Source organism: Anomalospiza imberbis, chromosome 22 (genome assembly GCF_031753505.1).
Source record: "Anomalospiza imberbis isolate Cuckoo-Finch-1a 21T00152 chromosome 22, ASM3175350v1, whole genome shotgun sequence".
Taxonomy (NCBI): Eukaryota; Metazoa; Chordata; class Aves; order Passeriformes; family Viduidae; genus Anomalospiza; species Anomalospiza imberbis.
In genome coordinates this window covers 6,839,980-6,864,498 of record NC_089702.1, presented here as the reverse complement: position 1 = coordinate 6,864,498, position 24,519 = coordinate 6,839,980, and the positions used below count along the sequence as shown (strand labels likewise).

At 43.0% G+C, this 24,519-nt stretch overlaps 3 protein-coding genes across 5 annotated transcripts in view; 1 reads left to right on the top strand and 2 right to left on the bottom strand.

Moving 5' to 3' along the window:
- Positions 1 to 24,519, bottom strand: part of NCKAP1L (NCK associated protein 1 like) — a 390,138-nt gene that overhangs the window by 137,375 nt on the left and 228,244 nt on the right. The window lies entirely within an intron of this gene.
- Positions 1 to 24,519, top strand: part of CBX5 (chromobox 5) — a 99,886-nt gene that overhangs the window by 38,209 nt on the left and 37,158 nt on the right. The window lies entirely within an intron of this gene.
- On the bottom strand, positions 22,186 to 24,294 carry HOXC6 (homeobox C6). The gene is given in 3 exon segments (XM_068212700.1): positions 22,186 to 22,520; positions 23,873 to 24,182; positions 24,184 to 24,294. Coding segments are annotated over 3 exon segments (741 nt in total). The 5' UTR covers positions 24,280 to 24,294.

The window sequence follows — 24,519 nt, the reverse complement described above, 5'->3', positions numbered from 1 at the left end:
CATAAAAATCCATGTTTGTCCCTATAAAATCCATGTTTTTCAATATTTATCCCTATAAAACCCATATAAAACCCATATAAAATCCACATTTGTCCCTATAAAAGCCATATTTATCCATATTTATCCCTATAAAATCATATAAAATCCACATTTGTCCCTATAAATTCCACATTTATCCATATTTATCCATATTTACCCATAAAAATCCATTAAAATCCATATTTATCCATACTTATCCCATTAAAATCCATAAAATCCCTATAAAACCCATATTTATTCATATTTAACCATAAAAATCCATAAAGATCCATAAAAATCTATAAAGATCCATAAAAATCCATGTTTGTCCCTATAAAATCCATGTTTTTCAATATTTATCCCTATAAAACCCATATAAAACCCATATAAAATCCACATTTGTCCCTATAAAATCCATATTTATCCATATTTATCCCTATAAAACCCATATAAGATCCACATTTGTCCCTATAAAAGCCATATTTATCCATATTTATCCCTATAAAATCCATATAAAATCCACATTTGTCCCTATAAAATCCATATTTATCCTTATTTACCCATAAAAATCCATAAAGATCCATAAAAATCCATGTTTGTCCCTATAAAATCCATATTTATCCCTATAAAATCCATATAAAATCCACATTTGTCCCTATAAAATCTATATTTCTCAATATTTATCCCTATAAAATCGATATTTACCCATAAAAATCCATTAAAATCCCTATAAAATCCCTATAAAATCCACATGTTTTTCCGCGTAAAATCCCAAAACGCTCAGCGACCCCCACCCCGGCACACCCAGAGCTCACAGAGACCCCAAAATCAGAGACCCCCAAAAATCACCCAGGGACCCCAAAACCACCCAGGGATCCCAAAAACCATCCAGGGACCCCAAAAGCGTCCTGGGACCCCAAAAACAGAGACCCCAAAATCAGAGACCCCAAAACCACAGAGAGACCCCCACAAAAAACATCCAGGGACCCCAAAACCCGAGACCCCAAAGCCACCCAGGGACCCCAAAAATCACACAGGGACCCCAAAACCCGAGACCCCAAAACCACAGAGAGACGCCCACAAAAACCACCCAGGAACCCCAAAAACTGAGACCCCAAAACCACCCAGGGACGCCCCAGGAGTCACAGAGCACCCCAAAACCCCCCAAAGACCCCCCTAAAAACACACAGGGACCCCAAAACATCCAGGGAGCCCCCCAAAACCAGCCTGAGACCCCAAAACCGCACAGGGACCCCAAAACTCCTCAGAAACCCCAAAAACAGAGACGCCAAAACCACACAGGGACCCCAAAATTCCCAGAAACCCCAAAAACAGCCAGAACCCCAAAAACAGACCCCCAAACCACCCTGGGACCCCAAAACCAGACCCCAAAACCCCCAAGGGGACCCCAAAACCACAGAGAGACCCCAAAATCCGAGACCCCAAAATCCCCCAGGGACCCCAAAAACCATCCCGAGACCCCAAAACCACAGAGAGACCCCAAAAGCAGAGACCCCAAAACCACAGAGAGACCCCAAATCCCCCAGAAACCCCAAAATCCCCGAGACCCCAAAACTACCCAGGACCCCCCAAAACAGCCAGGGAACCCAAAATCCAGAGAGACCCCAAAAACAGAGAACCCAAAATTCCCCAGGGACCCCAAAACTCCCCAGGGACCCCAAAACCACCAGGGACCCCAAAATCCCAGAGAGACCCCAAAAACCCCCAGAGACCCCAAAAACATCCAGGGTCTCCAAAAAACAGACCAAAAACCAAACAGGGACCCCAAAAACCAGACTCCAAATCCCCCAGAAACCCCAAAATCACCCAGGGACCCCAAAAACAGCCAGGGACCCCAAAATCACAGAGAGACCCCAAAAACAGAGACCCCGAAATCCCCAGAGACCCCAAAAACATCCAGGGTCTCCAAAAACCAGACCCCAAAACCAAACGGGGACCCCAAACCAGCCAGGGACCCCAAAAACCAGACTCCAAATCCCCCAGAAACCCAAAATCACCCAGGGACCCCAAAATCACCCAGAGACCCCCAAAATCACAGAGAGACCCAAAAACAGAGACCCCAAAATCCCCCGGAGACCCCAAAAACACACAGGGACACCAAAAACAGCCAGGGATCCCAAAATCACAGAGAGACCCCAAAAACAGAGACCCCGAAATCCCCCAGAGACCCCAAAAACATCCAGGGTCTCCAAAAACCGGACCCCAAAACCATCCAGGGACCCCAAAATCCCAGAGAGACCCCAAAATCCCCCAGGGACCCCAAAAACCATCCCGAGACCCCAAAACCACAGAGAGACCCCAAAAGCAGAGACCCCAAAACCCCCTAGGGACCCCAAAACCACAGAGAGACCCCAAATCCCCCAGAAAGCCCAAAATCCCCGAGACCCCAAAACTACCCAGGACCCCCCAAAAGAGCCAGGGACCCCAAAATCCCAGAGAGACCCCAAAAACAGAGAACCCAAAATTCCCCAGGGACCCCAAAACCACACAGGGACCCAAAACCCCAGAGAGACCCAAAAACAGAGACCCCAAAATCCCCCAGAGACCCCAAAAACACACAGGGACCCCAAAACCACCCAGGGACCCAAAAACAGCCAGGGACCCCAAAATCACAGAGAGACCCCAAAAAACAGAGACCCCAAAAACCCCCAGAGACCCCAAAAACATCCAGGGTCTCCAAAAAACAGACCCCAAAACCAAACAGGGACCCCAAAAAACAGCCAGGGACCCCAAAAAACAGACTCCAAATCCCCCAGAAACCCCAAAATCACCCAGGGACCCCAAAATCACAGAGAGACCCCAAAAACAGAGACCCCCACAAAATCCTCCAGAGACCCCAAAAACATCCAGGGTCTCCAAAAAACAGACCCCAAAACCAAACAGGGACCCCAAAATCCCAGAGAGACCCAAAAACAGAGACCACAAAATCCTCCAGAGACCTCAAAAACACCCAGGGACCCCAAAATCACCGAGGGACCCCAAAAACAGAGACCCCGAAATCCCCCAGAGACCCCAAAAACATCCAGGGTCTCCAAAAACCAGACCCCAAAACCATCCAGGGACCCCAAAATCCCAGAGAGACCCCAAAAACCCCCAGAGACCCCCAAAACACCCAGGGTCTCCAAAAAACAGACCCCAAAACCAAACAGGGACCCCAAAAACAGCCAGGGACCCCAAAAAACAGACTCCAAATCCCCCAGAAACCCCAAAATCACCCAGGGACCCCAAAATCCCAGAGAGAGCCAAAAACAGAGACCACAAAATCCTCCAGAGACCCCAAAAACACACAGGGACCCCAAAATCACCCAGGGACCCCAAAATCACAGAGAGACCCCAAAAACAGAGACCCCGAAATCCCCCAGAGACCCCAAAAACATCCAGGGTCTCCAAAAACCCAGAGAGACCCCAAAAACCCCCAGAGACCCCAAAAACATCCAGGGTCTCCAAAAACCAGACCCCAAAACCAAACAGGGACCCCAAAAACAGCCAGGGACCCCAAAACCAGACTCCAATTCCCCGGAGACCCCAAAACCAGAGACCAAAAACCACCCAGGGATCCCAAAAACAGAGACCTAAAATCACCCAGGGACCCCAAAATCCCCCAGGGACCCCAAAACCACCCAGGGACCCCAAAAACAGAGACCCAAAATCACCCAGGGACCCCAAAAACACACAGGGACCCCAAAACCACCCAGGGACCCCAAAAACAGCCAGGGACCCCAAAATCACAGAGAGACCCCAAAAACAGAGACCCCGAAATCCCCCAGAGACCCCAAAAACATCCAGGGTCTCCAAAAACCCAGAGAGACCCCCAAAAACCCCCAGAGACCCCAAAAACATCCAGGGTCTCCAAAAACCAGACCCCAAAACCAAACAGGGACCCCAAAATCCCAGAGAGACCCCAAAACCACAGAGAGACCCCAAAAACATCCAGGGTCTCCAAAAAACAGACCCCAAAACCAACAGGGACCCCCAAAAACCAGACTCCAAATCCCCCAGAAACCCCAAAATTCCCCGGAGACCCCAAAACCAGAGACCAAAAACCACCCAGGAATCCTAAAAACAGAGACCTAAAATCACCCAGGGACCCCAAAATCCCCCAGGGACCCCAAAACCACCCAGGGACCCCAAAATCACCCAGGGACCCCAAAAACAGAGACCCAAAATCACCCAGGGTCCCCAAAAACAGAGACCCAAAATCAACCCAGGGTCCCCAAAAACAGCCAGGGACCCCAAAATCACAGAGAGACCCCAAAAACAGAGACCCCGAAATCCCCCAGAGACCCAAAAACATCCAGGGTCTCCAAAAACCCAGAGAGACCCCAAAAACCCCCAGAGACCCCAAAAACATCCAGGGTCTCCAAAAACCAGACCCCAAAACCAAACAGGGACCCCAAAATCCCAGAGAGACCCCAAAACCACAGAGAGACCCCAAAAACATCCAGGGTCTCCAAAAAACAGACCCCAAAACCAAACAGGGACCCCAAAAACCAGACTCCAAATCCCTCAGAAACCCCAAAATTCCCCGGAGACCCCAAAACCAGAGACCAAAAACCACCCAGGGATCCCAAAAACAGAGACCTAAAATCACCCAGGGACCCCAAAATCCCCCAGGGACCCCAAAACCACCCAGGGACCCCAAAATCACCCAGGGTCCCCAAAAACAGAGACCCAAAATCACCCAGGGTCCCCAAAAACAGCCAGGGACCCCAAAATCACAGAGAGACCCCAAAAACAGAGACCCCGAAATCCCCCAGAGACCCCAAAAACATCCAGGGTCTCCAAAAACCAGACCCCAAAACCAAACGGGGACCCCAAAAACCAGACTCCAAATCCCCCAGAAACCCCAAAATCCCCCAGGGACCCCAAAATCACCCAGGGACCCCAAAAACAGAGACCCCAAAATCCCCCGGAGACCCCAAAATCCCCCAGGGACCCCAAAACCACCCCGAGCTCACAGGAACCCAAGCAAAATTTTGGGTTTAAAAGGGAATTTTTGGGGGGGGAAATGCAAAATTTTGGGTTTAAAGAGGATTTTTTGGGGGAAAAGGCAAAATGTAGGGATTAAAGTGGATTTTTTGGGGGGTAAAAAGGCAAAATTTGGGGTTGAAAGGGGATTTTTTGGGGGGCAAAATGCAAAATTTGGGGTTGAAAAGGGATTTTTGGGGGGGCAAAATGCAAAATTTGGTGTTGAAAGGGGATATTTTGGGGGGCAAAATGCAAAATTTGGGGTTGAAAAGGGATTTTTTGGGAAAAAATATGCAAAATTTGGGGTTGAAATGGGAATTTGTTGGGGAAAAGGTAAAATGTAGGGATTAAAGTGGATTTTTTTGGGGGGGAAATGGCAAAATTTGGGGTTTAAAGGGGATTTTTGGGGCGTGAGAAAGCAAAATTTGAGATTTCCAGGGGATTTTCTTGGGGACAAAAAAGGATAAAAGAGGAATTTTGGGGGAAATGGAATAAAAGAGGGAATTTTGGGGCAAAAATGGAATAAAAGAGGGAATTTTGGGGGCAAGAAATGGGATAAAAGGAGATTTTTGGGGGGGAAATGGGATAAATGAGGATTTTGGGGGAAATGATGGGATAAAAAGAGGATTTTTGGGAAAATAATGGGATAAAAAGCGGATTTTTTTTGGGAAATAATGGATAAAAAGAGGATTTTTTGGAGAAATAATGGGATAAAAGAGGATTTTTGGGGAAATAATGGGTTAAAAAGTGGATTTTTGGGAAATAATGGGTTAAAAAGTGGATTTTTGAGAAATAATGGGATAAAAAGATGATTTTTTGGGGAAATAATGGATTTAAAAGGATTTTTGGGGAAATAATGGAATAAAAAGACGATTTTTGGGGGAAATAATGGATAAAAAGAGGATTTTTGAGGAAATAATGAGATAAAAAGAGGATTTTTTTGGGAAATAATGGATAAAAAGATGATTTTTGGGGAAATAATGGAATAAAAAGACGATTTTGGGGGGAAATAATGGATTAAAAGATTATTTTTGGGGAAATAATGGGATAAAAGAGGATTTTTGGGGAAATAATGGGATAAAAGAGGATTTTTTGGGGAAATAATGGGATAGAAAGTGGATTTTTTTTTTAAGAATGGATTAAAAAGAGGATTTTTGGGGAAATAATGGGATAAAAAGAGGATTTTTTAGGAAATAATGGGATAAAAGATGATTTTTGGGGGAAATAACGGGTTTAAAAGAGGATATTTGGGGAAATAATGGATAAAAAGAGGATTTTTTTGGGAAATAATGGGATAGAAAGTGGATTTTTTTTTAATAATGGATTAAAAAGAGGATTTTTGGGGAAATAATGGGATAAAAAGCGGATTTTTTAGGAAATAATGGGACAAAAGTGGATTTTTTTTTTAAAATAATGGATTAAAAAGAGGATTTTTGGGGAAACAATGGGTTAAAAAGCGGATTTTCTTGGGGGGAAATGGGATAAAAGAGGATTTTTTTTGGAAAATGGGATAAAAGGAGGAGGAGGAGGAGGAACTTTTGTCCCTCTCGGAAATTGCGGCCTCATTTCCCCCGCGGCTCAAAGGAAATCCCATAAAATTTTATGGGGTTTTTTATTGGGGCCTTTGGTGGCGCCTGGGGAAAAAAAAACAGGGAAAAAAAAACCCAGGAAAATGGAAAAAACCAAAAGGAAAAATCAAGGGAAAAATAGGAAAAATGGGAATTTTTTTTTGCCATTTCCACCTTTTTTCCACCCTCTTTTTTCCCACCATTTTTCCCCATTTTTCACCATTTTCCCACCTTTTTTTCCACCATTTTTTCATTATTTTCCCCCTGTCTACCACCATTTCCCCACTACTTTTTCCCACCTTTTTTCCCCTTTTTTCCCCTTTTTTTCACTTTTTCCCTGCCTTTTCCCAACCATTTCTTCAACTTTTTCTCCACCTTTTTTCCCACATTTCCCCAGCTTTGTCCCCCTCATTTATCCACCACTTTCCCATTTTTTTTCACCATTTCCCACCTTATTTTCATCTATTTCCCACCATTTTTTTACCATTTTCCCCCCATTTTCCCACCTTTTCTCCACTTTTTTTTCCCCATTTTTCACCATTTTCCCCATTTTTTTACCACTTTTTTCCCACCATTTTTTACCATTTTTTTACAATTTCCCACCATTTTTACCATTTCCCCACCATTTTATAACATTTTTCACCATTTCCCCACCATTTTCACCACTTCCCACCATTTTTTACCATTTTTTACCATTTTCCCACCATTTTTACCATTTTTCACCATTTTCCCACCATTTCCCCACCATTTTTACCATTTTCAGCATTTTCACAATTTTCCTCTAATTTTTTACCATTTGTCACCATTTCCCCACCATTTTTCACCACTTCCACCATTTTTACCATTTTTTACCATTTTCCCCACCATTTTTACCATTTTTCACCATTTTCCCACCATTTCCCTACCATTTTTTACCATTTTTTAGCATTTTCACAATTTTCCTGTATTTTTTTTACCATTTTTCACCATTTCCCCACCATTTTTTACCATTTCCCCACTATTTATTTACAATTTTCCACCATTTCCCACATTTTTTTTACCATTTCCCCACCATTTTCCGCAATTTCCCACCATTTTCCCCATTTTTTAGCATTTTCACCATTTTCCCACCATTTCCCCACCATTTCCCCACTATTTATTTACAATTTTCCACCATTTCCCACAATTTTTTACCATTTCCCCACCATTTTCCACAATTTTTCCCCATTTCCCCACCTTTTTCGGGACGCTCCGAGTCAAATCTCCCAAAATCCATATTTTTTTTTTTAAATTAACAACCCGCAGAACACCCCAAAAAAATCCCACATTTCACCCAAACCTCCAAGATTTTGGGGCAATTCCTTGTTTATTCCACAGGACAAAAAATCCAATTTTTGGCCCTAAAACGATCCCACAAAAGGGAGAAAAAAAACAGAATTTTTTTACTCAGCACCAAATTTCGCTATTAAAAAAACAACAAATTCGGGGTTTTGCTGCTTTGAATTTTCAGCATTTTCAGCAAATCCAGGGAAAGGACGCAAAGAAATCCCAAAAAATCCCAAAAAATTCCCAAATTCCAGCGTTTTTTCCCCCTCCCCCCACGCGGAATTTGGGGAGAATTCCCCAAAAAACGCCGAGTCCTCCCCTCCCCCCCATCCCTGGAGCGGCGAATATTAATTAATAATTAATCAAATTCAGGAATTAATTCCACTTTTTGGGCTTGCAAACCCCAATTTTTGTCTTGTCTGGGACGGAGGCGGCGATTGCGGAGCTGGGGATTCCCCAAAATTCCATTTTTTCCACTTTATTTCCCTTTTCCCCAACTTTTTTCACCTTTTTTTCAACTTTTCCCACCTTTTTTTCTGAGGAATACAGTGATTTTTCCAGAGGTTTTTTCTCCATATTTTGGTTTTTTGAGGCATTTTTCTCACAATATTTTGGATTTTGAGATGATTTTCCCCCAGTATTTTGGTTTTTGAGGTGATTTACCCCAATATTTTGGTTTTTGAGGTGATTTTCCCCCAATATTTTGGTTTTTGAGGCGATTTTTCCCAATATTTTGTTTTTTTAGGCATTATCCCCAATATTTTGGTTTTTTGAGGTGATTTACCCCAGTATTTTGGTTTTTGAGGTGATTTACCCCAATATTTTGGTTTTTGAGGTGATTTTTCCCAATATTTTGGGTTTTTAGGCATTTTCCCCCAATATTTTGGTTTTTTGAGGTGATTTTCCCCCAATATTTTGTTTTTTGAGGTGATTTTCCCCCAATATTTTGTTTTTTGAGGCGATTTTTTCCCAATATTTTGTTTATTTAGGCATTTTCCCCCAATATTTTGGTTTTTTGAGGTGATTTTCCCCCAATATTTGGTTTTTGAGGTGATTTTCCCCCAATATTTTGGTTTTTGAGGCGATTTTTCCCAATATTTGTGTTTCTTCGCTGTTTATTCCTTGTGTATTTTGCTTTTTGGGCTTTTCCCCCCAAATATTTTGGGTTTTGAGGTGATTTCCCCCCAATATTTGGGGTTGATCTGCTGCTTTTCCCCCTTATATTTTGGTTTTTTTTCTTTTTTCCCCCCCAATATTTTGGTTTTTTTGCTGTTTTTCCCCCCAAACCACACAGGCAGAGCAAGAGTTGGGTTTTTTTTAATTTTTCTGGATTTTTCCCGGAATTTTTCTGGGATTTTTTCCTCCCCCATTTTAATCAGAGTTTTCCTTTGAGCGAGGCGCGAAAATTTGAGTTAAAAACGGCGATCAGAGCAAAAATCATCATTAAAAATCATCAGAAATAATGTAAATAGCTAAAAATATAAAAAGAGAAAAATATATAATTGTTTAAAGTTTGTCTGAAAAATAGGAAATTAATTGCAGGTGATAAAAAATGAACGAAAATTATAAAAATTGGTGGGAAAATAATGGGAAATAATTTAAAAATTGGCAAAAAAATTCATGAAAAATCCTGAGAAACCATTAGGAATAATAAAAAAACCCGCAAATTGTAAATAAATGTAAAAAAGCTTTTAAAATGTACAAAAAAAGTTTAAAAAATTAAGAAAAAAATAAAATACTGTAAAAATAATGAAAAAATAGTAAAAAATATTAAAATGTAAAAAGAGTTAAAAATATATAAAGATGCAAAAAATGGTGAAAAAGTGAAAAAATTGAAATAAACCGGGGGAAATGAGAAAAATCAGAGGGTTTAAACTGGTTTTTATGGGTTTTTTGAAAAGTCCTTAGAGAAATAAAAGGGGAGCAGCAAAGGGGAAAAAATTAGAATTTTACCTCAAAAAAATTCAAAATAAAAGGGAAAAATGAAGGAAATTGGGAGGTTTCCATTGATTTTTATTGGGTTTTTTAGAATACGCGGTTATGGAAATAAAACAAGAAAGCGAATGGAAAAAAAATTAAATTTTACCCCCAAAGAATTGAAAATAAAATGGGGGAAAATGTAAAAACTCGGGAGGTTTGAATCGGTTTTTATTTAAAAATTAAATAAAATGAGCGGTTATAGAGTAAAATAAAACGGGAGCAACGGAGGGACAAAACCCGCGAGGTTTAAATGGATTTTTATTGGCATTTTTTCCCCAAAAAAGCGGTCACAAATTCAGGTTTTACAGAGGTTTTTTTTTTTGTTGTTTCTTTTCCCCCCCCGGGGGGTTTTAGGAGGAGCCTGGAATTCTCCGTTCCCAATTTGCCGCTGCAAATTCCGCCCCAAAATCCCAAATTCCGCCCCAAAATCCCAAATTCCTTCAGAAAAAATCCCAAATTCCTCACTACAATCCCAAAATCCTCCCCAAAAATCCCAAATTCCCTGAAAAATTCCAAATTCCTCCTCAAAAATCCAAAAATCCTCCCCAAAAATCCCAAATTCCTCCCCAAAAGCCCAAATTTCTCCTCAAAAATCCCAAATTCCTCCAGAAAAATCCCAAATTCCCTTGAAAAACCCCAAATTCCTCCTCAAAAATCCCAAAATCCTCCCAAAAAACCCAAATTCCACCTCAAAAATCCCAAATTCTTCCCTAAAATCCAAAATTCCACCCCAAAATCCCAAATTCCCCAAGAAATCCCAAATTCCTCCCCAAAAATCACAAATTCCTCACTAAAATCCCAAATTCCCTTGAAAAATCCCAAATTCCTCCCCAAAAATCCCAAATTCCACCCCAAAATCCCAAATTCTTCCCCAAAAATCCCAAATTCTTCCCCAAAAATCCCAAATTCCACCCAAAAATCCCAAATTCCACCCCAAAAATCCCAAATTCCTCCCTAAAATCCCAAATTCCGTCCCAAAATCCCAAATTCCGCCCCAAAAATCCCAAATTTTTCCCTAAAATCCAAAATTCCACCCCAAAATCCCAAATTCTTCCCCAAAAATCCCAAATTCTTCCCTAAAATCCAAAATTCCAGCCCAAAATCCCAAATTCTTCCCCAAAAATCCCAAATTCCGCCCCAAAAATCCGAAATTCTTCCCTAAAATCCAAAATTCCATCCCAAAATCCCAAATTCCCCAAGAAATCCCAAATTCCTCCCCAAAAATCCCAAATTCCCTTGAAAAATCCCAAATTCCCTTGAAAAATCCCAAATTCCACCCCAAAATCCCAAATTCCTCAATAAAATCCCAAATTCCCTTGAAAAATCCCAAATTCCTCCCCAAAAATCCCAAATTCCTCCCTAAAATCCCAACATCCTCTTCAAAATCCCAAATTCCACCCCAAAAATCCCAAATTCTGCCGCAAAATCCCAAATTCCACCCCAAAAAATCCCAAATTCCTCCTCAAAAATCCCAAATTCCACCTCAAAAATCCCAAATTCCACATCAAAAATCCAAATTCCGCCCCAAAATCCCAAATTCTTCCCCAAAAATCCAAATTCCTCCCTAAATCCCAAATTCCTCCCCAAAAATCCCAAATACTACATCAAAAATCCCAAATTCCACCCAAAATCCCAAATTCTTCCTCAAAAATCCCATATTCCACATCAAAAATCCCAAATTCCTTCAGAAAATCCCAAATTCTGCCGCAAAATCCCAAATTCTTCCCAAAAATCCCAAATTCCCTTGAAAAATCCCAAATTCCACCCAAAAATCCCAAATTCCTCCCTAAAATCCCAATTTCCACCCCAAAAAAATCCCAAATTCCTCCCCAAAATCCCAAATTCCTCCCCAAAATCCCAAATTCCTCCCCAAAATCCCACCTCAGACAAATGCAGGTGAGCCGCGAGAACCTGGGAAAAAAACCCGAATTTTTTCCCCGAATTTTCCCATTTTCCTTCCTTTTCCACCCCAAAAAAACCCACAAAAATTTCCGATTTTTCCCCAATTTCCCCTTTTTCCTGCCTCCCAAAAAATTCCGGTTTTCCCCCCTAATTTCACCCTTTTTTTCCTTTTCCCCTCCCCAAAAAAACCCAAAAATCCGATTTTTCCCGTAATTTGCTCTTTTTTTCCCTTTTCCCCAAAAAATCCGATTTTCGGCCCTAGTTTCCCCCATTCCCTTCCTTTTCCCCCCAAAAAAACCCCAAAAATCCGATTTTCCCTCTAAATTTCCCCCTTTCCCTTCCTTTTCCCCCCAAAAAAAAAATCCCAAAAAAATCCGATTTCCCCCCTAATTTCCCAATTTTCCTGCCTTTTCACAAAAAAAAAAAAAAATCCGATTTTCCCCCTTTAATTTCCCCCTTTCCCTTCCTTTTCCCCCAAAAAAAATCCCAAAAAAATCCGATTTCCCCCTTAATTTCCCCATTTTCTTGCCTTTTCCCCCAAAAAAATCCGATTTTCCCGCTGATTTCCCAATTTTCCTGCCTTTTCCCCCCAAAAAATCCGATTTTTCCCCCCAATTTCCCAATTTTCCTGCCTTTTCCAAAAAAAAATCCGATTTTCCCCTTTAATTTCCCCTTTCCCTTCCTTTTCCCCCCAAAAAAAATCCGATTTTTCCCCCTAATTTCCCCATTTTCCTGCCTTTTCCCCCCAAAAAATCCGATTTTTCCCTCCAATTTCCCCATTTTCCTGCCTTTTCCCCCCAAAAAAAAATCCGATTTTCCCGCTAAATCCCCCTTTCCCTTAATTCCCCCCTCCAAAAAAAACCCCAAAAATCCGATTTTTCCCTCTAATTTCCCCATTTTCCTGCCTTTTCCAAAAAAAAAAAAAAAATCCGATTTTCCCGCTAATTTCCCCATTTTCCTGCATTTCCCCCCAAAAAAATCTGATTTTCCCCCCTAATTTCCCATTTTCTTGCCTTTTCCCCAAAAAAATCCGATTTCCCCCCTAATTTCCCTCTTTTCCTGCCTTTTCCCAAAAAAAAATCCGATTTTCCCGCCTAATTCCCCCTTTCCCTTAATTCCCCCCTCCAAAAAAAAACCCAAAAATCCGATTTTTCCCTCTAATTTCCCCATTTTCCTGCCTTTTCCCCCCAAAAAAATCCGATTTTCCCGCTGATTTCCCACTTTTCCTGCCTTTTCCCAAAAAAAATCCGATTTTCCCCCTTTAATTTCCCCCTTTCCCTTCCTTTTCCCCCCCCAAAAAATCCGATTTTCCCCCCTAATTTCCCAATTTTCCTGCCTTTTCCAAAAAAAATCCGATTTTCCCGCTAATTTCCCCTTTCCCTTAATTCCCCCCTCCAAAAAAAACCCCAAAAATCCGATTTTCCCCCTAATTTCCCCCTTTCCCTTCCTTTTCCCCCCAAAAAATACCCAAAAATCCGATTTTCCCCCCTAATTTCCTCTTTTCCTGCCTTTTCCCAAAAAAAATCCGATTTTCCCCCCTAATTCCCCTTTCCCTTCATTTTCCCCCCAAAAAATCCGATTTTTCCCTCTAATTTCCCCATTTTCCTGCCTTTTCCCAAAAAAAATCCGATTTTCCCCCCTAATTCCCCCTTTCCCTTAATTCCCCCCTCCAAAAAAAACCCCAAAAATCCGATTTCCCCCTAATTTCCCTCTTTTCCTTCCTTTTCCCCCCAAAAAAATCCGATTTTCCCGCTAATTTCCCTCTTTTCCTGCCTTTCCCCCCAAAAAAAAATCCGATTTTCCCCCCTAATTTCCCAATTTTCCTGCCTTTTCCCAAAAAAAATCCGATTTTCCCCCCTAATTCCCCCTTTCCCTTAATTCCCCCCTCCAAAAAAAACCCAAAAATCCGATTTTTCCCTCTAATTTCCCCATTTTCCTGCCTTTCCCCCCCAAAAAAATCCGATTTTCCCCCCTAATTTCCCCATTTTCCTGCCTTTTCCCCCAAAAAAAATCCGATTTTCCCGCTAATTCCCCCTTTCCCTTTATTCCCCCCTCCAAAAAAAAAAAAACCCAAAATCCCCGGCGTCGTTTTTATTTTTCCCCTGAATATTCCGAGTTCTTTTTAGGCCGAATTCCCTAAAAAAAAAAAGGGAATTTCGCCTTTTCTCCGCGTTTCGTCGCCGCGCTCCAATTACGGCGCCATAAATTCGGGATCCCGCGGCCCCGGAGCCTTTTCGGGACGTTTTTACGAGCGATTGATGCTCGCTCGTAAAATTTACGACCTCGAGGGGTTTTTTATTTTTGTGTTTCTCCTTTTTTTTTTATTATTATTGTTATTATTGTGGTCCGCCCCGTTTGGCCTGGAAAAACGCGTGGGAAAATGGGGGAAAAATGGGGAAAAATGGGGAAAAATGGGGGGAAAAATGGGGGAAAAATGGGGAAATGGAGGAAAAAAAGGGAGGAAAAAAAGGGAGGAAAAAAGGGAAAAAATAGGGGGGAAAGGGGAAAATAGGGGGAGAAAAATGGGGAAGGAATGGGGAAAAAATTGAGGAAAAATTGAGGAAAAATGGGGGAAAAATTGAGGAAAAATGGGGGAAAATTGGGGAAAAGCGGGGGGAAAGGGAGAAAAAAATGAGGAAAAAAAGAAGAAAATAAGGGAGGAAAAAGGGGAAAAATAGGGGGAGAAAAATGGGGAAGGAATGGGGGAAAATGGGGAAATTTTGGGGAAAAGAGGAGGGAAAGGGAGAAAAAAAGGGAGAAAAAAGGGAGAAAAAAGGAAGAAATAAAGGGGGAAAAGGGAAAAATAGGGGGAGAAAAATGGGGAAGGAATGGGGAAAAATGGGGAAATTTTGGGGAAAAGAGGAGGGAAAGGGAGAAAAAAAGGGAGAAAAAAGGGAGAAAAAAAGGAAGAAAAAAAGGGAGGAAAAGGGGAAAAATAGGGGGGGAAAGGGAAAAATAGGGGGAGAAAAATGGGGAAGGAATGGGGAAAAAATTGAGGAAAAATTGGGGAAAAATGGGGGGAAATTGGGGAAAAGCGGGGGGAAAGGGAGAAAAAAATGAGGAAAAAAAGAAGAAAATAAGGGAGGAAAAAGGGGAAAAATAGGGGGAGAAAAATGGGGAAGGAATGGGGAAAAAATGAGGGAATGGGGAAAAAATGAGGAAAAATTGGGGAAAATGGGGAAATTTTGGGGAAAAGAAGGGGGAAAGGGAGAAAAAAGGGAGGAAAAAAGGGAAAAAATAGGGGGGGGAAGGGGAAAATCGGGGGAGAAAAATGGGGAAGGGATGGGGAAAAAATTGAGGGAAAATAGGGGAAAATTGGGAAATTTTGGGGGAAAGAGGGGGGAAAGGGAGAAAAAAAGGGAGGAAAAAAAGGGAAAAAATAGGGGGGGGGGGAAGGGGAAAATAGGGGGAGAAAAATGGGGAAGGAATGGGGGGAAATGGAGGGAAAATAAGGGGAAAATGGGGGAAAAATAGGGGGGAAAGGGAGGAAAAAAGGGAGGAAAAAAGAAGAAAATAAGGGAGGAAAAAGGGAAAAAATAGGGGGAGGGAGGGAAAAATAGGGGGAAAGGAGAGGAGAAAAATTGGGAAGGAATGGGGAAAAAATGAGGAAAAATTGGGGAAAAGCGGGGGGAAGGGAGAAAAAAAGGGAGAAAAAAGGAACAAGAAAAGGGAGGGAAAAAATAGGGGGGGAAAGGGAAAAATAGGGGGAGAAAAATGGGGAAGGAATGGGGAAAAAATGGAGGGAAAGTAGGGGAAAATGGGAAAAATTGAGGAAAAAAGGAGAAAAAAGAGGGGAGAAAGGGAGAAAAAAGGGAGAAAAAAGGGAGAAAAAAGGAAGGAAAAAGGGGGGAAAATAGGGGGGAAAGGGAAAAATAGGGGGAAAACGGGGGGAGAAAAATAGGGGGGAAGGAATGAGGAAAATTGAGGAAAAATAGGGGGAAATGGGGGGAAAGGGTGGAAAAAAGTGGCAAAAAAAGGGGGGGAAAAGGGGGAGAAAAATGGAGAAGGAATGGGGGAACAGGAAAGGGGAAAATTGGGAAAAAAGGGGGGGAAAGTGGGAAAATTGAGGAAAAAATGGAGGAAAAAAAGGGGAAAAAGAGGGGGAAAAGGGAGAAAATGGGGAAGGAATGGGAGAAGAAGGGGGGAAAAAGGAAAAAAAATGGGGAAAATGAGATAAAAATTGAAAAAAACGGGAAAAGGTGGAAGGGGAAGAAAATAGGGAGGAAAATGGGGGAAAAGGGGGATAAAAAATGGAAAAGAGGAATGGGATACCAGTGGGGGAAATTGGAAAAATGGGGGAAATGGGGAAAAATGGGGGAAATTTTAAGAAAGGGGAAGAGGTGGGGAGAGAAAGGAGGGAAAAGGAAATAAAGGGAGGGAAAAGGTGGGAAAAAAGAGGAATAAAGGTGAAATAAAGGGGGGAAAGGGGGATAAAGTGGGAAAAGGGAAATTAGGGGAAGGGGGAAATGGGGCAAAAGGGAAGAAAGAAAGAAAAAAAGGGGGAAACTGCACAAAAATATTTAAAAAGGCAAAAAAATCGCGGGAAAAACCTTGGGAAAAAAAAGGGAAGAGAAAATCCGGGGGGGTGGAAGGAAAAATCAGGGGGGAAATGGAAAAATCAAGGGGAAAAAAGAGAAAATCAGGAGGGAAAAGGAAAATCAAGGGGGGGGAAAGGGAAAATCAAGGGGGGGGGGAAGGGGAAAATCAGGGGGAAAAGGGAAAATCAAGGATCAAAAAGAGAAAATCAAGGGGGGAAGGGAGAATCAGGGGACAAAAAAGGGAAATTCTGGGGGGAAAAGGGGAAAATCAAGGGGCAAAAAGAGAAAATGAAGGGGCCAAAGGAAAAATCAGGGGATAAAAAGGAAAATCAGGGGAATAAAAGGGAAAAACGAGGATCAAAAAGAGAAAATCGAGGGTCAAAAAGGGAAAAATCCGGTGATAAAAGGGAAAATCAAGGGAAATAAGAGAAAACCAAGGGATATAAGAGAAAATCAAGGGGGGAAAGGGAAAATCAGGGGACAAAAAAGGGAAATTTCAGGGAAGAAAGATAAAACCAAGGGGAAATAAGAGAAAACCAAGGGAAAAAAAGATAAAACCAGGGGAAATAAGAGAAAACCAAGGGAAAAAAAGATAAAACCAAGGGGAAATAAGAGAAAATCAAGGGGGGGAAAGGGAAAATCAGGGGACAAAAAAGGGAAATTCAGGGGAAGAAAGATAAAACTAAGGGGAAATAAGAGAAAACCAAGGGGGGGAAGGGAAAACCAAGGGGGGAAAGGGGAAAACCAAGGGGAAATAAGAGAAAATCAAAGGGGGGGAAAGGGAAAACCAAGGGGAAATAAGAGAAAATCCAGGGGAAATAAGAGAAAAGCAAAGGGGGGAAAGGGAAAACCAAGGGGGGAAAGGGAAAATCAGGGGACAAAAAGGGAAATTCAGGGGACAAAAAGGGAAATTCAGGGGACAAAAAGGGAAAATCAGGGGACAAAAAGGGAAATTCAGGGGACAAAAAGGGAAATTCAGGGCAAAGGGAAGCTCAGACTTGCTGGTGCCCCCGAGGCGAGGACGGGGACGTTTTACCCTGGCTCAGGTGAAGCGGGGGCGGCCCCGAGGCTGCTCCGGCTCCGCGCTGCTCCCGCGCCGCGGCCGCAGTCCCGGCAATGCGGGAATTCCGCGCTTTCCCTGCGCTCCCGGCGCCGGGCAGGACCGCGGGGAGGAGGAGGAGGACGAGGAGGAGGACGAGGAGGAGGAAGGCGGGGGGTGCCCGGCTCGCGGCGCCTCCGCGATTCCCAAATTTCCACCGCTCGCCATGGAAAAAGCCCGCGGGGGTGGGGGGGAGGGGCGGCTCCGGAGGAGCTCGGGGAGGGGGAGGGAGGCAGGGATTGAAAAATTCCGAATTTTAACAAAAATAACAGAGAGCGAGGGGATTTCCTCCTTTTTTTCGCTCTTTTTCCTCGCTTTTAGTTCTTTTTCTTCCCTTTTTAAGCTCTTTTCTTCCCTTTTTTAGCTCTTTTTCTTCTCTTTTATCTCCTTTCCCTCCATTATTTATCTCTTTTTCCTCTCTTTTATCCAAGTTTTTCCTCCCTTTTATCTCCATCTTTTCCCTCTTTTCCTCTCCATCTTTTTCCTCTTTTTCTCTCCATCTTTTTCATCTTTTTATCTCCAATTTTCCTCTTTTTATCTCCGTTTTCCTCTTTTTATCTCCGTTTTCCTCTTTTATCTCCGTTTTCCTCTTTTGATCCCCGTTCCCCTCCCTTTTATATCTCTTTTCCCTCTCTTTTATCTCCCTTTTCTTTCTCTTTTATCTCCTTCTTCCCTCTTTTTTTAGCTCCTTTTCCCCTCCTTTTTATCCCCTTTTTTCTCTCTTTTTAATCTCATTTTCCTTCGTTATAATCCACTTTCCTCCTCTTTTTATCCCCTTTTCCCTTCTCTTTTAATCTCCTTTTTCACCCTCTTTTTATCTCATTTTCCTTCTTTTTAATCCCCTTTTCCCCTCTCTTTTTTCTCTCATTTCCCGCTCTTTTTTTCTCTTTTCCCTTTTTTCCTCCCCCTTTCCCTTCTTTAATCTCCTTTTCCACCCCTTTTTTTCCCTCTCCCATTTTTCCTCATTTTCCTCTCATTTTTCCCCCCTTTTTCCCCAAAACCTCTTGAATTCCGGGCCGCTTCCTGCCTCTTTTGAAATTCCGCCTTCACCCGGTGGAGGGATAAAAAAACCCTTTAAAACAGATTAAAAATGTAAAATAAATTCTTTTCTAAATGTTTTAAATAGCGAAAAAAACCCTAAAATTAATGATTAAAGATAGAAAAATATCATTAAAAACAGGGGGAAAATAGGAAAAAAAAATCTAAAGCAAATGATTAAAAATTTAAAATAAAAACACGGAGAAGGGGCCGGGGAAATTCCCGGCGCAGATTCCCGGGATTTTCCGCCCCCCTCCCTTCCCAAATCTGGGATTTTTATTTTTTCTGGGGGCGTCACGTGCAGGGGGCGGCGGCCGCTCCTCAAATCCGTGACCCCAGGCTTGGGTTTTTATTTCTTTTTTTTCTTTTTTTGGGGTTTTTTTTTTGCGGGGCGAGGCGGCAGCGGCACCTAGCGCTGCTCGGCGGCACCGCGGGATTTCTTCTTTTTCCCAGAGATTTCTTCCCTTTTCCGCCTCCTTTCTCTTCCTCCAGTTTATTTCTTTCGTTCTCGAATGAATTTTGATTTTTGCGCTTCATTCCAGCGCGGGGTTGCTTTAAAGAGCGAAATAATTTAAATTAAAATTATGGATTTTCCCCTTTTTTTTTTTTCCTTTTTTTATTTACTTTTCAATTTTTTCCTTCATTTCCTTTTTCCCTTTTTCCCCCCATTTAATTTTTTTTTAAATTTCTTTTCCGTTATTCCCTTTCCTTTCCTTATTTTAATTTCTTTTCCTTTTCCCCTTTCCTCCTCTTTTCTTCCCTTTAATCCCATTTCCCTCCCTTTTAATTCTCTTTTTCTCCCCTTTTTCCTCCCTTTTTCCTCCCTTTTTCCTCCCTTTTTTCCCCTTTTTCTCCTCCTTCCTCCCACCCCCTCTTCCCAACCTTTCCCTCCTTTTTCTCCCTAAACAAAAACCACCCAAAATTTAAAATAAATTAAATAAAACCTCATTTTCCCCTGGCCATTCCAGGATATTTTTGGGCCGCTCCTCCTCCAGCGCTCCAAAGTTTACATTCCTTGGATTTTTCAATTTTGATTTATTTATATTTTTTTCCCTTCTCTGCTTTTCCTCGCGTTTTTTATCCTTTTTTTTTTTTTTTTTTTCACTCTTTCCCCACAATTTATCGCTGCCAGCTCTTCCTCAAAGGCGCGGGGGGAGAAAAAGATCCTGGGAAAAATCGGAATTTCCGACCCCCCCGGCCTCTCCTGCTGCTCCTGCCCGGCGCTTTTTTGGCTTTTTCTTCATTTTTTGGGTTTTTTTTGGGGATTTTTGTCCTTTTTTTTTTTTGCACAAATTCCATCCTGGAGAGAAGGAAAGGATGGAAAAACCTCCCTGGGCTCCTTTTTATTAGGATTATTTCCCCTTTTTTACGATTATTTCCCCTTTTTTACGATTATTTCCCTTTATTTACGATCATTTCCCTTTTTTAACGATTATTTTCCCTTTTTACGATTATTTTCCCTTTTTTAACGATCATTTCCCATTCTTTTACGATTATTTCCCTTTTTTAACGACCATTTCCATTTTTTACGATTATTTCCCTTTAAAAAAACAACAATTTCCTCTTTTTTTGCAATTATTTCCTCTTTTTTCCTGCCTTTTTTCCCTGCTTTGAGTCACTTCACTGCCAAATCTTCGCAGTTTCCTTTCAAAAATAAATCTTACTTATTTATTTTTCTTTTTTCCCAGGGATTTCTCATTCCGTGACCCCCGGAATTCCCAGAAAATCTCCCAAATACGACAAAAAAAGGAGCAAAAATCAGTTTTTTATCCTTTTTTTCACCCCGCGTTTCATTTCCCGATGTTAAATCCACAATTTCCGATCTCCTCAAGGGTGAGGCTCTGGATAAAAAATGCTAAAAAATGCTAAAAAATGACATTTTTTTCCCTCCCCCATTCCCTGGAGAGGTTTTTATTGGGATGAAATCGAGGGGAAAGGGGTGGGATAAAACCTCGGGGCGCAAAACAAACCCCCCAAAAATCATTAATTAATTAATAAAACCCACATCCATCATCGAGAAATCACCAATAAATCACCAATAAATCATAAATAATAAAAGAGAAGGCGAACTTTTCACCCCCCGCGGGATAAAAAATTTAAAAAGGAGGGGAAATAAGGAATCTCGGAACTTTGGAAATCCAGTTGGTTTTTTTTTTTAAATAATGGAAATTCCCGCCGGCACCGAACAATTACACGAGACTCGCCCAAGGAGACAAAGCAAAAAAATGTCATTTTTTCCCCCTTTTCCTCCTTATTTCCCCCCTCCCTCTTGGTTTTTTTTCCCATTTTCCCGGTTTTTTTGGTTTGTCTTTTTTTTTTTTGGGAAGGCGCAGGAGGAAGGAAAAGACGAGACCAGGGACGGCGTGGGGGGAGGCGATTTTTGGGGAGGAAAGGCGAAATCAAAAATGAATTTTCCAGCACAAGGTTCCCACTGAAGCTCAGAGGCCGCTGGGGCAACTTTTCAAAAATAATATTCCGATTTTATTTCATTAAATACTCGACAGAAAGTCCAGTCCGGACTGGGGGACTTTATACATGAGCGGGTGTAACACAAGAGTTTTCAATTTTATTTATTTTTTAAACATTTTTCGCCGCTTTTTTTTTTTTAATTTTATTTATTGATTGATTTCTCTCTACCTCTATGAACTCCATTCATTTTTTTTTTTTTTTTAGTTTTTTTCCCCTTTTTTCGAACATTACAGCGCTAAACATAAATATAAATACAGGTACCACGAACACAGAGAAAAATATTCAAATATTCACACAGAAACCGTCACAGTTTGTGGATGCGGTGATGAGCCCAGGTAGCTGCTTAAATAGGAGGAAAATAAAAGGCGATTTCGGGCCGGAAAAAGCGCTTTTTTATGGCATTTTCGCCAGGAAAATCTGATTTTTTCTCACCGGGAATCGCTGAGGTTTGGGGGGGGACAAGCTGGGGGCGGGGTCGCCCCCAGTTCTGCCCGATTTGCCCCAATTTTTGCCCAGTTTTTTGCCCGATTTTCCCGATTTTTGGGGGAGGGCGGAGCGGGGGATGCGGCCGGGGGGAGATTTTGGGGGGGGGGGGTGGAATTCGTGGGTTTTTGAGAAGCTCTCTCAGTAATTAATTCATTCATTAATTAATTCCTCCTCGTTCATTCATCCATTGATTTCTCCTCATTAATTAATTAATTTCTCCACATTCGTTCCTCCGCATTCATTCCTCCACTTTTTCTTTTTTCCCCCCACTTTTTCCTATTTTTCCCCACTTTTTCCCCCCACTTTTTCCTATTTTTCCCCACTTTTTCTTTTTTCCCCCACTTTTTTTCCCCCCACTTTCTCATTTTCCCCCCACTTTTTCTTTTTTTCCCCACTTTTTCTCATTTTCCCCCGCTTTTTCATTTTCCCCCCCACTTTCTCTTTTTTCCCCCCACTTTTTCTTTTTTTTCCCCCCCACTTTTTCACCCCTCCACTTCCATTTCTCTTTTCAACCCCTCCACACTCACTCCTCCCCACTTTTTCCTCTCCTCCACTTTTCCCCCCTCTCTTTCATTCCTCTCTTCCACTCTCACCCCGCCCCGCCCTTTTATTTCGCTTATTCTCCAATTTCCCCCCTCCCCGCCAACATCCCCCCCCTCATATAATTTTTTTAATATTTTTTTTTTTTCCCCCAACGATAAATACCAGGAACGACAAAAAGGCATGAGGAGAGAGGGGAGAAGAAGGAGATAAAAATAAAAACAACCATCACTCCTTCTTCTCCTCCTCTGTCTCATCGCGCTTCTCCTCCTTGGCCAAGCTGTCGGCGGCCGCCGCTTCCCCCTCCACCACCTCCTCCTCCTCCTCCTCCTCCTCCTCCTCCTCCTCCTCCTCCTCCCGCTGCTCCGGCCAGCGTGGAGCTGAGGTTTGTCTCTTTTTTCCACTTCATGCGGCGGTTCTGGAACCAGATCTTGATCTGCCGCTCGGTCAGGCACAGCGCGTTGGCGATCTCGATGCGGCGCCGCCGGGTCAGGTAGCGGTTGAAGTGGAATTCCTTCTCCAGCTCCAGCGTCTGGTACCGGGAATAAATCTGGCGGCCCCGCCGGCGGTCGGCCCCGTAACCGACTCCTAAAGAAGCCGAGACAAAACAGACTAAAAATCGTCAGAACGCAGCGCCCCTCCGCTCGCCCTGCCCCTCCCCACCCCCACCGTGGCGCGGAAAAAAAAAAAAAAAAGGAGAAAAATGAATAAAAAATGAAATTAAAGCGCCCCGCGTCCCCGCGGGGTTCCACCCGCGCGCTGCTGGGCTTCAGCCGGGGGGTCACCCTGGGGTTTCAGGGGTTTAGGCGTCAGATTGGGGGTTTAGGATGGGGTTTAGGCCGGGTTTTGGTGGATTTAAGGATAGGTTTTTGTAAGGGGTTTAGGCCGTTGTTGTTTAGCTTAGGTTTTGTGGGGTTTAGCCGAGGTTTTGATGGGTTTAAGCTGGGGTTTGTAGGGGTTCGGACCAGGTTTTGCAGGGGTTTAGCCTAGATTTTGAGGGGTTTAGCCCGGATTTCGCAGGGTTTAAGCCAAGATTTTCAAGGGTTTAGCCAAGGTTTGGTGGGGGTTCAGCCCCGATTTTGCAGGTTTTAGCCCCGATTTTGTGGGCGTTTAGGCCATATTTTGAGGGGTTTAGCCAAAATTCTGTGGGGGTTCAGCCCAGATTTTGCAGGTTTTAGCCCAGATATTTTGGGGGTTTTGGCCAAATTTTGATGCTTTAAGGACAGATTTTGGTGGGGTTTTAGTCCAGTTTGTGCAGGGTTTTAGCTCAGACTTTTCAGCTTTAAACCCGGATTTTGGAGGTTCTATCCCGGATTTTGAGGGTTCTAGCCCAGATTTTTAGAGATCTTAGGGATTTTGCGGGGTTTTAGGCCAGATTTTTAGGGATTTAACCCAGGTTTTGAGTGTTTAAGCCCTGATTTTGCGGGATTTAAGCCCAGACTTGCCCTGGATTCCCTGGATTTGGGGGAGCCGGCGACGGCGAGGAAGGGGCGGCTTCCTCCCGGCCCCAGCTCGTGCCACCCCCAAACCCTAAAACCCCTAAAAAACTCCTAAAAACCCTAAAAAAAACCAAAACCCCAACCCCACGAACTTTCCTCCTCACCCTAATCCCCGCTCGTATTTATTTTCCCCGCTGAACTCCGCGAGCAGCCCCGGCCGCGCCGCTTTAGTTTTATTTCCCTATTTAATCCCACTTTACGATCGCCGATATTTCACCGCCGGGCGAAACCTTTTAATTAAAACCGATCCTAACAAGCCAAACCCGAATAAAAAGCCAGCCGCAAACTGCTCGAAATTATTGTTTTTATGGCGCCATAAAAACCCCATCCTACCGAGGTGCCGAGCAAGGAGAGGAGCGCCGAGGGGAGGGGGGGGAAAGGCCATAAAACCCTCCAAGTTTATTTAATTTATCCCCCCGCCACGAGCCATAAAAAACTTACCACTGTGCGAATTCATGCGCTGCATCCAGGGGTAAATCTGGATGCCGGATTTCTGCTCCTGAGCCGCGCTCCGGCTCTGCTCGCTGGGGAAATCCTGCGCGATGGAATTGGGGGTGCCGTGCGCCCCGACCGAGCTCTGGCGGCAGCTGCTCAGCACCTCCTTGTCCTGGTAGAAGGCGTTGGAGCCGTACTCGTAGGGCGAGCGGCCCGAGCCGAACACCACCGGGTTGTCCTGGGGCGAGTAAAAGGGCGAGGAGTAAATCCGGTTCTGCGCCACGGCCGCGCCGTAGCTGCCGAAATGCCGCACGGGGGTCGTAGCTGGAGTTGAGCGCGGCCACGTTGGGCAGCACCTCCTGGCCGCCGCCGAGGTGGCACGACAAGGACGGGTTGGTGAAATAGGAATTCATCGCCGCTCCGCCGTGGTGCTTGTTGGGTTTTATTTTTTTTTTTTTGGGGGGTTTTTTCTCTTTTTTTTTTTTTTTTTTTTTTTTTTTTTTGGGGTGTCCTCCGCGCTCTCGGTGGGGGTTTTGTCCGTGTGGGTTTGTTGTTGTTGGTTTTTTGGTTTTTTTTTTTTTTGCTGCGTTCCTTGGGGTTTTTCTCTGTGGATTTTTTTTTTCCTTCTTCTTCTTTTTCTTCTTTTTTTAAAA